At 34.9% G+C, this 15,926-nt stretch overlaps 6 protein-coding genes across 6 annotated transcripts; 3 read left to right on the top strand and 3 right to left on the bottom strand.

Moving 5' to 3' along the window:
- Positions 1 to 6: 6 nt before the first annotated feature.
- Positions 7 to 2,232, bottom strand: PRP39 (Prp39p; the record flags this gene model as incomplete). The annotated part of the gene is made up of 1 exon (XM_020218284.1): positions 7 to 2,232. The coding sequence occupies one exon, from the start codon at positions 2,230 to 2,232 to the stop codon at positions 7 to 9; it is 2,226 nt and encodes a 741-aa protein (XP_020078425.1).
- Positions 2,233 to 2,412: 180 nt separating this feature from the next.
- Positions 2,413 to 4,152, top strand: HYPBUDRAFT_145777 (uncharacterized protein; the record flags this gene model as incomplete). Its single annotated transcript, XM_020219925.1, has 1 exon — positions 2,413 to 4,152. The coding sequence occupies one exon, from the start codon at positions 2,413 to 2,415 to the stop codon at positions 4,150 to 4,152; it is 1,740 nt and encodes a 579-aa protein (XP_020078424.1).
- Positions 4,153 to 4,587: 435 nt separating this feature from the next.
- On the bottom strand, positions 4,588 to 8,610 carry MSB2 (Msb2p). Its single transcript, XM_020222840.1, has one exon. The coding sequence runs from the start codon at positions 8,115 to 8,117 to the stop codon at positions 5,025 to 5,027; it is 3,093 nt and encodes a 1,030-aa protein (XP_020078423.1). The 5' UTR covers positions 8,118 to 8,610; the 3' UTR covers positions 4,588 to 5,024.
- Positions 8,611 to 9,477: 867 nt separating this feature from the next.
- HYPBUDRAFT_3337 (uncharacterized protein) lies at positions 9,478 to 9,981 on the top strand (the record flags this gene model as incomplete). The annotated part of the gene is made up of 1 exon (XM_020223344.1): positions 9,478 to 9,981. The coding sequence occupies one exon, from the start codon at positions 9,478 to 9,480 to the stop codon at positions 9,979 to 9,981; it is 504 nt and encodes a 167-aa protein (XP_020078422.1).
- On the top strand, positions 9,696 to 11,109 carry HYPBUDRAFT_235849 (ketopantoate reductase family protein; the record flags this gene model as incomplete). The annotated part of the gene is made up of 1 exon (XM_020223181.1): positions 9,696 to 11,109. The coding sequence occupies exon 1, from the start codon at positions 10,102 to 10,104 to the stop codon at positions 11,107 to 11,109; it is 1,008 nt and encodes a 335-aa protein (XP_020078421.1). The 5' UTR covers positions 9,696 to 10,101.
- A 1,829-nt stretch (positions 11,110 to 12,938) lies between these two features.
- On the bottom strand, positions 12,939 to 13,979 carry HYPBUDRAFT_170192 (uncharacterized protein). The gene has a single exon (XM_020222839.1). The coding sequence runs from the start codon at positions 13,738 to 13,740 to the stop codon at positions 13,219 to 13,221; it is 522 nt and encodes a 173-aa protein (XP_020078420.1). The 5' UTR covers positions 13,741 to 13,979; the 3' UTR covers positions 12,939 to 13,218.
- Between the last annotated feature and the right edge of the window lie 1,947 nt (positions 13,980 to 15,926).

The raw sequence follows: 15,926 nt of genomic DNA, 5'->3' as shown, positions 1-15,926 counted from the left end.
TTCTATTTACTTTGGATGTGTAAATGATGATGCTGCTTTTTCCACATTCTTGAACGTGGGTAAAGGAGGAGTTTCGATCTCAGAAGTATTTAAAGGAATCCATTTATCTTCGATTTTATTTGTGATTTCGGGCGTAAAGTCTCTGAAAAGACCTGGACTGTCGGCTTGCTTTCTAGCTAATCGCAATAAACTTTCTTTCGTATCCGATGGAGTTTGCTGGCGACCTCTGCTTAATCTAGTCTCTATATCTGAATGTATGAAATGATTATTATGAATTATTCGTTCGCCAGCCGATTTATTCATTACAACTGAATTAGATATATCACAATTATAAGATATTATAGATTCTTCAGGAAAGCCATTTGACTCTTTCAAAGTTTGAGCATAGTTTGCCGATATGATCTCGTAGTTTAAATCAAGCAACGCATCAACCACAGATTTTGGTAGGGAAGAATATGATTTCATAAAGCTAATGATCCGCTTTAAATTAGTCATGTTGTGTTGTATCATACCTTCGTATTCAACAAAAAATTTCCAGAAAAATGTAGATTTGGCTACCGCATTCACTTGGAAATATTTATTGAAAAATTCTCGAATCTTAGTTGGATTAGAAGAGTCAGGATATAGTTTCAAATATTCAAGGTATTCCGAGATGATTATGCAAATAGACTGATCATTCAAAAGGTTTTCCAAAGTGGATACATATGCTGGTTTGAATTCGTATTTTGAAGTTTCTTCATTGGTTTTAGACTTGTAGCGATCAACTTCATCAAAATATGAAGTGATGATGTCATCTAAAGTAGAAATAATCACTGAAGAGGGTACATAATTAGACCATAATTTCAAAAGCTCTCTTACCGATAAAAGGTATTCCCTCTGATGGTACATTTTATTGTTTGTTTGACCTAAGTATAGTTTGATTAAATCGAATAAATATTCATTGGCAATTTCAAATTTATCGTATTTCATTAAGAAATCAACACAAGTAAATCTGAAATAAGTCTCGTTAAGTGGTATGAATTTGCTGACTGCTCTATCGTAAATACCTTTTATTCTCGCGTACTTTGAATCAGATTCTTCTTGGAATATGGATATGAATGCAAGGTATTTTAACCAACTTTTATTGAAGAGGCAATTAGGGATCAAAGAGCGCTCAAATAACTCAATAATTATATCGAATTGAAACTGCTTTTCCTTTTCTTTTGAAGACTCAAGTTTTTTCAAATTATTTATTTCGTAGTTCAAGTAAGAATTCCATTTTTCTGTTTCTTGCTCAGTAGAGTCTAAATCAAGAATATTGAAGCCTTGAATAGTAAGAGAGCTTTCAAAAGTCCATTTATCATTGACAGCCTGTTGAGTCTTGGTGAAAACAGCATATGAGTAATCATCGATAATTTGATGTTTTTCAATAAGAGAAAGTTCATCTATGCTGGTCTTTTGAAATTTTTGTAGGTACTCGGACAAGTCATCTCCTTCAATTATTTCACTTATCTCGAAGCTTTTATTTATTTCAACAAAACTGTTAAAATATTGAGCATATTGGTAGAGAGGAATTCGGATTAATTTTAAATATATCCGTAAAATATCTTTAGAAGATTCTTGGTTTTCGTTTAATGATTTTTCAAAGTTAATATAACTATCCCATAGAGGATCTGAGTTGAAATGCAAACCATTTTTGTCTAAACATAAACCAAATTGGCCTTTAATGAACTTAATTTGTTCTTCTCTCTTAGAAGTATCCTCTATCAATTCGTATTGCGATATGAGAGCGCTTAAATAATCTGACCAAAGATCAATACTGTGTGGGAATTGTCTAACTGAATCTTCAAGGACATCTATTGAAGATTGTATTCCATTCAATTTATACTCAAGAATCAGATACTTTTTCCAGTATTCTGATAAGTATGGGAATCTATTGAGTAAGTCTTGATAAATCACTCTCACGTATTCTTTAAACTTTGAATCGATATCACTACCATTTTCTGGTTTGGTTGATTGGTCTGGGTCATATAATTGCTCAAACTTATCATCAAGGGCTACGAAAACTTTGTCCCATCTTTTTAAGTCGTTCGGGCACTCTTCAACAGACCTCTTCAACTTGTCAAATGCTTCATATTCTGACGCTGGTTTTCGAGGTAAAGTTCCACTATTTGTTTCATCATCAATCAGGATTCTGATATCAGCCGACCCTAGTGAAAGCTCAGACGGTAATCTAAAGTCTTCTTCTATCATGAATACGTTATCACGGCTGGCCAACCCTTATAAGTTTATAATCTGTTTGAAACAATATGTAATGAGATTGAAAAGAGGAAAATCTCGATGTTTTTGTATGTTTTTTTTTTTTTGTCTGGAGTCAAAAAGAGCGACTGAAAAATTAAAGAAGAGTATCAGCTCCATAAGATAATTACATTAATGGATTCCGAGTCGATAAAGATAGGAGAAAGGTTGACTTTTGTCAGCCCTTATCCCACCAAGTGTATGAATAACTCCAAACTTTTGTCGAAAATTAAAGGAAACTTTGATAATGGAGATGACACTAGTGATAATTCATCTAAAGTGATGATACCAATATTTAAAGATTCTAAGATATCCCAGATACTTCAGCAGAACAACGTAAGATTATTACAGAATAGCAAGCCAGTTAATAGTGGCTTGGTAAATGGCTCTTCGGTTGAGAATACTGAAGAGTTTGATTCAAGATTTGATAATGACAATATGGAACAAGATGATTATATCGTGAAATACTTCACGAAAATTGAATTATTTCTTCCACGTAATTTAAAAGAACAAATAACTACAGTATGTATCAAACATTTACCTAACATCAAGAAGTCTTCCATGGAAATGTGTTTTAATATTTTGTTATCTAAAGCACCTAATTCAAGCTATAAGTGGACGATGATAATCAACGAACAGATAGATGACCGGTTTTTGTATTTGAGATTTTCAAGCATTGGGACATTAAATTGGTTCTCAAACCACGTATCTGGTGTATTTAGTAAAATATCCCACAACTCGGAAGTTACTTTTGATCCAGCTGCAAAAGATTATATGGAGTCAGACACTAGCACAGTTGATTTAACGAAGGAAATTAATGAGGTCAGACGAATCATCAATAACAGAAAAAACCATGAGGAGGCCAGTAAAGGTGGAACTGAAGATTTGGATGAAGTTATGCAATCATATGATTCGTATAAAGTTGATAAAGCTGACTTGGTTGATGTTCCAAAGGATATGAAAGCCAAAACAATATCAAATATAATTAAATTCAGATCGAGAGTTTTAACTATAGAAAAGGAGCGTCGTAAAAGAGAAATTGATTTTGAAAGAAGAAAGGCTAAAAACAGATTGAAACAAATTTTCGAAGGTATCAAGGAAGCATCTACAAATGATGATAACATAGATGACAAAATCGATGACACTGAGGAGGTGAATGACGAAATGCCAGAATTAAGCGAGGCAGAATATGAAAAATATCTCGAAGAACAGAATAGAAAAGAATTAGAGAAGCGTTATGAAGAAAGATTGGATAAAATTAGAAAATTAGAACAGTCTGAAAAGTCACTATTGAGTGAAAAGCTTTCAACTTTACAGAACTACGAGAAGAACTTAATTGATAATAAGTTTTTATATATTGAAGAGATACGAAACTTTGAAGATTTCAGTGTTGAAAACTCAGTCACGTCAAATGAAAAAACGTCAAGGTTGAGATTATACTATACTGACCATTCAGAATACTTAAGACTCAGGAATAAAGAGAGATCAATTGAGGAACAGAAAGACAAAATCGATGAGGAAGATGAAGTCAAAGTAGAAGAACTTGTGAGCCAGCCAATTAGACTCGCAAAGATACCCGAACCACTGGCTGTGCTAGAACCAAACGGTCCCGAATCTAAAACATTTACAGGAATTATTGACGTTTCTTCTCTTTCTCAAGATAAACTAAACAAAATTAAAGAAAAGATCAGCGACTTGATAGAAGAATATTTGGGAATAAAAGAAAAGGTCTTAATCGAGTTTATATATGATTTCTTGTTAGAGAAGAACCTCGAGTCCAAAGAAGAATTAATTCATGAGTTAGAAGAGACCTTAGATGAAGATTCTGTTATTGTTGTTGATGATTTATGGAAGTATATAGAAGAGATCAGTTAGTTTTCACTCATGCAGACTACTGTAATTAATTTAGTTTTTTGTCAATCCTGATACTTTTCTACATTGTCCTTACTGTAAAAAAAGAAAAAGGAAATATTTATTTTAAGAATAGTAAAAAAACTCACTAGAGATAGGGTATAATACAAAAACTTGTGAAAGAAGTAAAAAAAAAAGGGATAAATCAATAATGAAATTCGATGTAGTGAAAAAACTAATGACTTTTCGAATAATGGAATAAATGATAGAGAAGAAAAAATAATAATAATTTATAATGAAGATTTCTTAAAGTTTTTTTTTAGATCTTCCGTACTTCAACTTTGTCATATCTTATTTGCTTTCTTTTGTTTTTAAACTCAACAATTGTAGCACCTTTAGTAACTTAATATCAAAATGATAAGTATGCTAATCATTAAATTCAATTTTTTTTCATATCGTGGAAAAAATACTTCTTGAAAACAATTCACAAGGGGAGTTATAATTCCATTTATTAGGAATTATGGAGAGTCAATTGGGACAACAGAAGAAGTCAAACGAAAAAACTCAAAAAAAAAGTGAAAGACAAAGGGAATTCTTCGAAATTATGACAGACTTTTAAATAAAAATAAACAAAAAACATCGGGAAGTTCATTCTTCTTTTTATAAAATTAACAATAATAAAAAAAAAATTATGACCTTGATAACATTTAACAAATCATTGGAATTAATTCAATGTCAGGTATTAAAACAAAATAAAAAGCAAACTTCTAACATATCATCAATGATGCTATTAGGCAATAATTTTTTTCTTTTTTAAAAAAAAAAATAAAAAATGGAAAAAAAAAAAAAACAAAGCTTTTATAAGACTAAAGAAAAAAAAAAATTAATCAATTAGCTCAATGAGCCCAACCCAAAGAGTTTGAAGCATTAACCGGTTCAGAAATTTGAACGCTTCTTCCGTTGGCCGATCCATTTGCTGATCCATTTGCCGACCGATTCGCTTCTTCTGAAGTGGCATCATTTACATTAATTCTATTGAATACTGCAGAAAATCCACTGGATAATTGAATTGTGGATCTTTCACTATTCATACCGACATTACTTTCCAGATCTGATGGAGGTAAGGTGATAGCTTGACTTTTCTTATATCTTTTAAATAATAAGACCATCAAGGACATGTAAATACCACATCCAGCGGCTGCACCAATTGCAATACCAGCAACTTTACCTTTATTTTTTACCAGTTTATTAGCACCATCCATTGAACCATTATTCTTTGTGGAGCCACCTGAACTACTGCTAGAGCCTGAAGAACCTGAAGTATCGATACCAGTGATTGGTATTCTGCTATCAATTAAAAGAGCAAGTGATTGTTGGACAGGATCAGAGTTTCTGTATAATTGAGAATCAGCTTTGCTGACGAATTGAGATAAAGCATCAACAGAGTTCTTAGGGAAATAAGTTTCAGCAACAGTAATGGTATAATCAATACCATCAGCAGTGAAAGGAATTAATCTTTTAACTGAAACATCTTTATAATCAGTTCCATCAGAAAATGGTGCAACCAAAGTATCTGGTAAATAGTTGAAGATTTGAGCAGAAGATAAGTAATGATCAACAACGAATGGATAATTCAATCTCTTCTTGAAACCGATATAAACAATCTTATATTCTTCACCTGGATCTGGAGCTGGGGTTGCAGGACTAATTGCTTTTGGTAAACCAGAAGTAGCAGTGTCAGTGGTTGATGAAGCTTGAACAACTTCTGAACCAGAGTTAGAAGGAGTTGCTGAGGTAGTTTCTTCAATCACTAATTGCGATGGTAACCAATTTTTAGTAGTGGAGCTACTAGAAGCTGATTCTGATGTAAAGCTTGATTCAACTGATGAACTAGAAGGAGCTGATGTAATTGAAGCGTAAGAAGAGCTTGCAGGGGTGGATGATTCAACAGCTGATGAAGTAACGTAAGATTGAGGGGAGTAAGAGCCTTTTGATGGAGAAGCTGATGAATATGTTTCAGCAGTTGATTCATAATACTTAGCGGAAGAAACATGAACGCTTGAAACATCAGAAGCTGATGGAGTAGCTGATTCAGTAGCTGATAAGGAAGTAGTTTCAGAAGCCGACCCAGTGGAGCTTGCAAATTCAAAAAGACTTTCACTTGCAAAAGAAGCGGTAGCTAAAGTAGAATTAGCACTTGAGCTAGACTCTTCAGAAGCAATGGTTGAAGAGGCAAGTGAGTCAGAAGCTAAAGCTGAAGTTTCAGAAGCATTAACAGAAGAAACTGCAGAGGCAGATAATAAAGATGCGGAGGAATCAATAGTGGATGATTCATTCAAAGACTCAGCAGAAGCACTGATAAGGGGAGCAAAAGATCCTGATGGAGAGGGACTGGCAAAAGATCCTGATGGTGATGGACTGGCAAAAGATCCTGATGGTGAGGGACTGGCAAAAGATCCTGATGGTGATGGACTAGCAAAAGATCCTGATGGTGAAGGGCTAGAAAATGAATCAGTAGCAAGTTCGGATGATAATAAAGAACTATAATCAGAAGGTAAAGTAGAACCAGTAACAAAGGAAGAACCAGAATAATAACCAGTTTGAGAACCACTACTGACTAAACCAGTTGGTAATTCAGAAGTTGAACTAGCATAAGGACTACTGGTACCATATGATGAATAAGATGAAATAGTTGGACTAGCATAAGAGTCTGAAGAACCACTTACAAAAGAACCAGTTGAAGAACCACTCAATGCAGTTTCGGTGGCCTCAGCGAAAGAATCAGAACCAGAAGGTGAACTTGAGATATAGGAAGAGGCTGGGCTTAAGAATGAAGAACCAGTTAAGGAAGCAGCAGAAGCTGAAGCAATAGATTCAGAGGCGGCTGATGCAGAAGCTAAAGGCGAGGGTGATGAAGTTGAAGAAGCTGGATCAGAAACTGAAGGAGAAGCAGTTTCAGAAGAGGAGGAAGATTTCTCAAAAGGATTTGGAATACTGATACCAAGGAAATCATTTGAAGATGAAGAGGTGGAATCGGTTGAGGAATCAGTTGAGGAAGTAGTTGAATCTGAATCTGAAGGGGAAGCAGTGGTGGATTCTGAAGTAGCTTCATTATTTGAAGTACTAGAGGTAGAGCTTGGAGTAGGACTTGGAGTTTCACTAGTCGAACTTGGAGTAGGACTTGGAGTGGGACTAGAAGAATCAAGCTCTGCAGTTGAAGGTTCAGCCAAGGAAGTGGACGAGGCAGAAGGAGTAGTGGATGAGGCAGAAGGAGTAGTGGATGAGGATGAGGAAGAATCACCAAAGTTTAAGAAATCAAAGATATTACTTTTAGAAGTACTAGAAGAAGTAGGAGTACTAGAAGTAGTATCAGCCGAAGAAGAAGTGGTGGTGGTAGCAGAATCGGACTCAGGGTTTTCATTCTTTTTCGAAGAGGAAGCTAATTTACCTGAACCCTTTGAGGTTGAAGTTGGTTTTGCTTCAGTAGAAGAAGTATCTTCTTTAGTTGAAGAGGTGGAATCTGGGGTATCTTTCTTAGTAGAAGAAGTAGATTGTTGAGTATTAGTGGAAGAGGTAGCTTCATTGGTTTGTTCAGCGGTTGGTTGGGTTGAAGAATCTGAGGTAGTTTCTTGAGTTGATTCTGGTGTAGTTGAACTAGATTTACCATCTGATTGACCAAAAATACTACCAAAGAAATTATTAAACCCATTACTTGGTGATTCGGTGGAGCCAGTAGTGGTTGGGGTACCGGTTGGGGTACCGGTTGAACTAGCAGATGAAGAACTAGTTGGTTTGGTGGAAGGAGTAACTGAATCACTTTGCAAAGTAGAAGAAGGAGGTTGGAAAGGATTTTTTTGGGCCAGTTGATCAAAAATGTTATTCAAAGATTCGGAAGAGGAATCTTGGTTATTACCAAACCAATCACCATTAACATTATTAATGTATGATAAGATAAGAACCGCACAAGTCAAGTTGATATTGAAATACATTATTGATACATAGGGGGTCGAATGAAAAAGAATGGATAAACAGTTAAAGTGGATGGGCGGCTAATTAAAGAATGAATGAAAGTAGGTTTTTAAAGAACGAATGGACAGATTATAGATTAATCAATGGAACGAGTAGATGATAAAAGATTTTGTCGAATACAAGGGTATATAAAAATGATCAATTATCTCTTATTGCTTGATGGAGATGGTTCGAGGGTAGGCTGTCGTTAAATGTTGATGGATAGAAGAGGAGGGTCTTGAGGTTTAAGTTAAACAACAAACGAGTGGTATGGGTATCCTATAAAGAAGAAGAAAAGAAGAAGAAGAGAAAGAGAAACTAATAAAAATCTAAAAATCAGGCCAAAACAAAAGGATTATAAAAAAGAAAAGGATTTAAATTTTAGCGAGTGTTGTAAAGTCTTTTTTGTGTTTTTTTTAGTTTTTGTTTTGTTTTTTTTTTTTTTTTACCTCTCTTTCTTTCTTTATTTTTTTTTTTCTTCTCACTCTTTGTTTACCTAGATATAAATACTTCTTTGTATAGATGAACAATACCAATACCGAAGGTATTGTTGTGTCTTATTACATGCTTCCGACCACTAGTCAGCTAGTCGAAGGGCCATCGAGGTGTTCTGCCAATAAGAAACAAAATCAGATTGAGCATCAGATTCAGAACCAGAAATAGAATCAAAAAAAAGGAACAATCGGTGGAGGGTCGTGTAGCCACGCCGAAATACGCGACGAAAAAAAAAAACAAGAGGAAAAAGACGAAGAAAAAGAAAAAAAAAAGTCTAATAAAAGTAAAAAAGTAACTGAAAAAGAACCGAATTCCACTGTAAAACTAACTAATTTAACCGATTTTCTCACTTTTGCAAATCGTCTAGAAATCAAAATGGTAGATGCACTGCTGAATTAGGTTAGGATACTAACGAAAAGAATAGTGATATCCAATTACAACCAACTTTGAACAAAAGATGCCGTACTATTATCATGTCAATTTTTTTTTTAATTAGATTATACAGTTGGGGAAGAAGGAGCCTAAGGTTGCCACCCTCTGGATATCCGCCTCGTAGTGCATTTCTTACTCCTTTACGAACATACCTGAGCTCACTTGCTTACTGGCCCTACTGGCTGGCGTTACTGACTGGCAACTTACTGACTGCTTACTGTGACTAGCGACTTACCTCGATCGATTGATCTAATCATCCCATTTTATTGTCTTCTTTTTTGTTTGTCATTTTTTTCCTCTGTCTTTTCTTTAAGCACAGCCATTCTTGAAATCCGTACCTTTTTTTCTTCTCTTTCTTCTCTCTTTTCTTTCTTCTCTTTTTTTTCTCTCCTTTTCCAATTCTCTTTTTAAGTGATGTCCCGTTTACGTAAGCTCGATCAGAGAATATTGCACCCACCAGAAACCGAACCTATTGATATCGATGATCAGAATCAATTGATTCATAATTTGTATCAATTGAATGATGCTAATCATCAGTTATATAACAAGGTATTATGCTATTCTATATTGATTGAGTTCCCCGTCAGCGTGTATATTAATTTACTTCTTAAGAGAAAATATGAAATTAGAGTATCTAAATTAATTCAGTTGATTATCTTATTATCACAAATACTTACAATTATAAATATTCTAATTAAAAGTGATTTATTTAATATGATTAATATTATAAACGGGTTATTAATCATAAATCTATGGTATTGGTTTAGTCAAATTGACAAAAATGTCTTGGTTGGTTTAATGATTGGGATACCAACGTTTAATTTGATAATGATCGTATTCATTAATAAATGGTTTAATGATATTTCCTCTAATTTGATGAATTTGAAAAAACTAAGGTACAAGTATAAACTGGTTTAGATAAAGAATTGCGGAAATTTAAAAATGGTAGCCGCCAAATTCCGCGATTGATTCAGATATATATATATATATATGTATGTATGTACGCGTATGTCTATTATATAACCTTAGCTAACTAATATGACTAACGTTTTGGTTATTGGGACTGGAGGTGTAGGTGCTATAGTTGCCTATGGTATTGATTATACTGGTAAATCCAATTTATCAGTAGTTGTTCGTCGTGATTATGAAAAAGTTTTACAAAAGGGTTGGCAAATAACTTCTTGTGACTATGGAGAAATTAAGAATTGGAAACCAGCCAATATTTTCCCATCAATTGAAGCAGCGAGAAAAATTGAATATGACTTTGTTGTTATAACAACCAAGAATCTTCCTGATATTACCCCATTACATGAATTAATAACTCCAGTTATAACCCCGGCCAAAACAAGTATTATTTTAATGCAAAATGGGTTTGATTTAGGAACTCCATTTATTGAAAAATACCCGGAGAATGTGGTGATTTCAGGAGTTTCAATGATTGGTTCTCATAACAATAATGGAACTATAACTCATATTCAACCGGATAAAACAACAATTGGGTTTTTCGATAATCCGAATTTATCAAAAGAATTTCAAGAATCTAAAACAAAAGAGTTCATTTCAATCTATAATAATGATAAGAATAGTTCGGTTTATAATTCAAATACTAAAGAAACTAGATATAGAAAATTAGTTTATAATGCTTCTTTAAATTCTGTGGCTGCGTTAACTGGAATTGATACTGGAAGATTGTTACTTTCTGGTGGGATGGAATCAATTTCAATTCCAATCATGAGAGAAATTAAACAAGTGGCTAAAGCTGATGGTGTTATTCTTCCCGATGATATCATTAATACAATGGTTCATTCCGATGATGGAGATTGGTATCAACCTTCAATGCTAATTGATGTTAAAAAGGGTAATCCGATCGAATTAGAAGTCATTGTTGGTAATTTATCAAGAGTGGCTCATAAATTAAATGTTCCAACTCCAACTCTTGATTTAGTTTATCTGTTATTGAAAGTGGTTCAATTCAAATTGAAAGAATCAAACGGTATCATTACTATTCCCAAAGAATTTCCAATCAGTGATAAATATTATGAGTGAATTATATTTAACTTCATCGTCAACTAATATACGATTGTTACGAGGATAACTTATACAGATGAAGAGTTTATCTATGCTTAATGGGTAAAATCACACGAATAAAACAAGAATTAAACGTTTTCCTGCGTTCGCATTCCTAAACTTAGAAACTACATGCCTAAACATTTGATACTACAGTGTAAACACCTCATCGTCTTTCATTCTTGTAGCCAGTTCGGGTATTGCCAAAGATCCCGCTGTCCAGTTGATCTTCTAAGGACGACTCGTAATAGGCGTGTGGGTGTTATAAATGACAATATATAGAAATCATTAACTATCTGAGCACAATCCATGACTGAAAGCTTTTGAAGAAGTCGGCTGCCACTCACACCGCAATCTCAATACGCTGATATGAAGAAACAGGAATTCATTAGTAATTGTAAATCATTTATAATGATAGTGACGTAGTTGAATAATTATACCGAAAAAATATTATTTTCTTCCAAAAAAATCATTTTTTTCAATTTTCTCAAAAAAATTAACAAAATTTACCGAATTAACATTTTTTAAAGACCTATTGCACCTATCCTAGCAAAAAATCACCAAAATCGATTTCTAGCCATCAGCAAACCAGTGGACACTGTTTAAAGCACCACCAGACCATCGACTACATCTACAAAATTCTCTAAACATAAACGATGGATCATTGAATTATTGAATTACTAGAAATACAGTTAACGGTTAATTGGCCACATCGTGTGTTGCACAGGAGATTTATCAAAAATCTGAGACAAAAACAAACAGCCGTTGCGAAAAAAAAAAATGCTAGAAGCAAAAAAAAAAAACAAATGAAATGACATAAAATGAAATGAAATTATTCGGAGTCAATAATTGTAGCAACGGCGGGATCCATGCCTCGGGCATCGTCATCCTTTATTTATTCATATGGATTAGGGTTACCTAGTGCTAAACGGTTTACAAAAATTCATACAACTCTAACAATTGAATTGAAAGCGAATACAAAGTTGAATCGGAAAAGCTTGAAAGAATTTTTTCAGTACTTCAAAGGGATTGGTGCAATGCTCGAAGAAGAATACCGTTAAGTCCCCCTGTACCGGCCCATTACTTACAAGCTAATGTAATTGACCACAAAGAAACTATAAAACCTGGTGGAAATATAAGTATAACCTCGCTTAAAATCTACTCCTCTTAATGTGCCCCATACACTATTTTCAATTGTGAATCTTTTTTTTTTTTCTATATTGCTATCAAGAACAATTTTTTTTTTTTTGATCCAGTTAGGTAAAGCCCTCTTATTTCAGGAGACATATACTCAGAAACTCCACCCGCCACATGTGCATTGTAGTTTTACAATCAAAAATCCATTTCCTTGTTAAAGTCAATTCACAAATGAATTGTTAATGATTTGTATTGTCTAAGAATTTACAGTGATTGGAAATACGTAGTGAAAGCAACAAGCTATGAGGAAAGACAACCAACGAGATGAAGGCTGCCAACAATGTGAAAATTTTTTTTGTCTCCTCTTTTTTAAGTATATTCCCAATGAGGGCTCGAGCCAAAGCAAGTTATACTCCGTTTTTACCAAGGTTTCGCAATTATTTACAGGAAACACGAGCAGTTTTGTCTCAGAAACAATATTAAAGAAGCAATGTAATACTGTTGACATTAACATTAAGCATATGATGAGCTCATACTTAGAATAACCAAAGGAGCGTCAAACATGATTCACCCTAGATTAGAACGGAGAGACACTGGCTCGTTTGAGTAAAAAACTGTGATCCCTGCGAAATAGCAAGCGCGATGAATTTTATCTGAGAGATGAGGGCGACAATACAAAAAAAAAAAAAAAAAAGCTTCTCCAAAAATAACAAAAACAAATAGAAGAAAAAATTTTCATATTAGATCAAACCAGAAACTTCTAGAAATGCGTGGGTTACTGAGGTACCTTAGAAGTTACTATGTAAACCAGACTCGCCTCGCAGTATCATGGGAAACAAGATAAGGTTTGTTTACTGGAAGAAATGGAAGTCTAGCTTGGTTTCACAATCACTCAATACTGCTCATCGTTAACCCAGGATGTCGCAATAATTGACTCATTAATAGTGGTTATCAAGATAAGAGGATTCCATAGTTCCGTGTTACGCAATAGAGAGGAGTCATAATTACACGGTTTTTTTTTTTTTTTTTTTTTCGTTCTCTGTGAGTAATATAACGATGTTTCGGATCAGATAAAGTTCTCATCTCCGCGAAACTCTTTATTAACAGGACAAAGTTTTGTGTGCGACTCGTGTGACTTCCGGTCGCAAATCCATGGTCGGTACAGCTGGTTTCAAAGCAGCAACTCACAGAGCAGAATGGTTCAGGAAAGAAAGGGTCTTTTATTTTTGATCCAGAATTGGGATTGTATCTTTCTTTTTTGTATTTTATTTTTTTTTTTTTTCTGAAAACATGGAGATTTTCTATTGTTCTGGTACTGTCTTGTCTGGCTATTCGACTTTGTTTGGTAAAAGTGGGAAATTGATGCCAAATGCTAATGGGCTCCATCGCTAAATTGGTGGGGTTACGATGGGGGAATACCCCAATTCTTGTAAGAGATTGGAGGAATTGGTTTATTGGTGTAGCGGGGGCCATTCAAAGTTCTTCGAGGTCGGTAATCAGTCAGGTTGGGAGTGGAGTCAATTAAATTGAAATAATACCTAATTGAAAGATTGATCCAAAGACCTTTGTTCTTACCCAGACCGAAGTATTCTCCCCTCTTACTCGATTATTACAGCATTATTACAGCATAATCATCGCCATAATATTACACTACAAATTTGAGAGTGGAGTAATTGTTTCAGAAGTGAAAAATTTTTTTTCGACCTTTTTTTGTGCCTTTAAGTCATAAATCTTTGTCTAAAATCCTGAAAGTCAATTCTTACCCAACTTAAGATTATTCGCTAATAATTATAGATTAAGTTAGGGCAATAATTGTCTATTAATGCTTTGAAGTTTGCGCGTGGTGTGAGGAAAATCATAAATCTGTTGGTTCTATAGAGAGCTCTTTTACTTACTTTTTTTTTTGTTTTTCTTTAATACTGGTGTATGGCTCTTTTTTTTTTTTTTTTTTTGGGAACCGGAACCGCTATGGTAATCCTTTTCCTTTTTCGGGAGGTTAATGAGCTGATTTACTGCCGGCGGTGGATACGCCGATCATGTGATCTGTCAATCCGACTAAAATAACAGCCCATATCATAGCAGAACCGAACATGATAGAACATAACAAAACAGAACATGGCTTCAATTGAGTAGTTCTAGACGTGGGCAATGAAGCTTTGGAAAATCAGATAAAAAGTGAAAATTTTTCACTTTGACAAATTTTGTTCTCAAATTACCATTCGCACCGATGTTTTTTTAGTTCTCGCTAAAAATTTGACAGCAGTTTTTTCCACGGTGGGCCCAGCGACCCTGGCAAAACCAACAGAATGCGCGCAAGTTCAAGTAATTTCCAGCGTCCGGTGCCTGATCTTCTGTAGAAATGAGTGAGGGTACGTGCGTGGGAGGGAGCGTGGGAAGGAGCGTGGGAAGGCTGTTCAGTCCCCGGGCTGGATCTAAACTCTCCCATAAGCCCTTTTTTATTTTTACTATTTATTTTTACTTTTTATTTTGCTTAACTATTTAGTTGTTGGCCCTATTTTTTTGATAGACCAGGTTTTTAATTCATTTTAATTGCTTGTTGATAGCCTGGGTTGTTGTTACCTAGGCAGTCATTTTGTCGAGAATCAACGGTCTAGATCAAATTCTCTAGACTCAATTCTCGAAGCCATGTAAAAAGGCTATCTGTTCTTTAATAGATAATATTCTTCAAGGTTAAGCGGGATAAAAAGTTTGTGTTAAATAATCAACACGAACATCACCAAGTCAGTAAAAAAAACGACTTAAGAACTGACGAGAACAGCCCTAATTAAATTATCTCGCTACACAAGGTATCTTACAGCAACGTGGAAAAGGCAAACGGTTTATACTAATGTGAAAACTCTTTCAAAACTGAAATGAACGGTTACTCATTGAGCTTCGAGGAAATATTGCAAAATTAGCGCCCACGCTGTCTCATCTCATCAGCGAGAAAGCGAATTTTGTTTTATTAATAACTGCAATAACACTAATCGAAAGAGATTCTTCAACCCCATCGTGGGTAGTAAACGATGTAGGTATATCCCGTTACTACTTTTCATTACGATACTTAAATTAATCGAGCTTGAAGAACTAGTGGGGTTTACAGATTACTCTGAAGGCGTCGGTCCTTTGGACCCAAATTTTCACTCCCATTCAACCCAACATCGGAGGGGGCCATAAAATTTTTTCTCTTTCCATTTGCTTCTTTTCTTCTCTTACAATTTCCCATACAATTTTTCAAACAAAAATAAACAAAAATCGGAGTGAAACACACTGTAGAAAAACTAAATCCACAGTAGCAAAAACCTATTCCGCCAACCACTGGCACGAGGCTACTAAATATTGCGAACCGGGGATCCACATTGTCCGCTTACACGTGTAGGGAAGAAGAATATCAGCGCGGATCACGTGCAAGCTCGCAGTGGCCCACACCACCACACCTTTCTCAAGTGGACCCACCCTCGGAAGTGGTGGGGGATCCCACACTTCCTTCCTTCGCGGTTACCATAACCAATCGAGGCATTGACCGAAATCAATCCTGATTACAAAGAGCCAGCGATTACTCACCTCGATGCGTCATGCACCTGTGCAAAACTGGAACAGGCTACTTTTAGTAGGAGCAACATTGTGAGTAACCACCACCACCACCACAGTTGTGTTTT

Source organism: Hyphopichia burtonii, assembly GCF_001661395.1.
Source record: "Hyphopichia burtonii NRRL Y-1933 unplaced genomic scaffold HYPBUscaffold_1, whole genome shotgun sequence".
Lineage (NCBI taxonomy): Eukaryota > Fungi > Ascomycota > Pichiomycetes > Serinales > Debaryomycetaceae > Hyphopichia > Hyphopichia burtonii.
This window is presented reverse-complemented; position numbering and strand designations above follow the sequence as displayed.

What these genes read in the sequence shown, in the direction of transcription:
- HYPBUDRAFT_170192 (XM_020222839.1), bottom strand. Translation starts at nt 13,740, where the DNA reads ATGGCCCCCGCTACACCAATAAACCAATTCCTCCAATCTCTTACAAGA.
- MSB2 (XM_020222840.1), bottom strand. Translation starts at nt 8,117, where the DNA reads ATGTATTTCAATATCAACTTGACTTGTGCGGTTCTTATCTTATCATAC.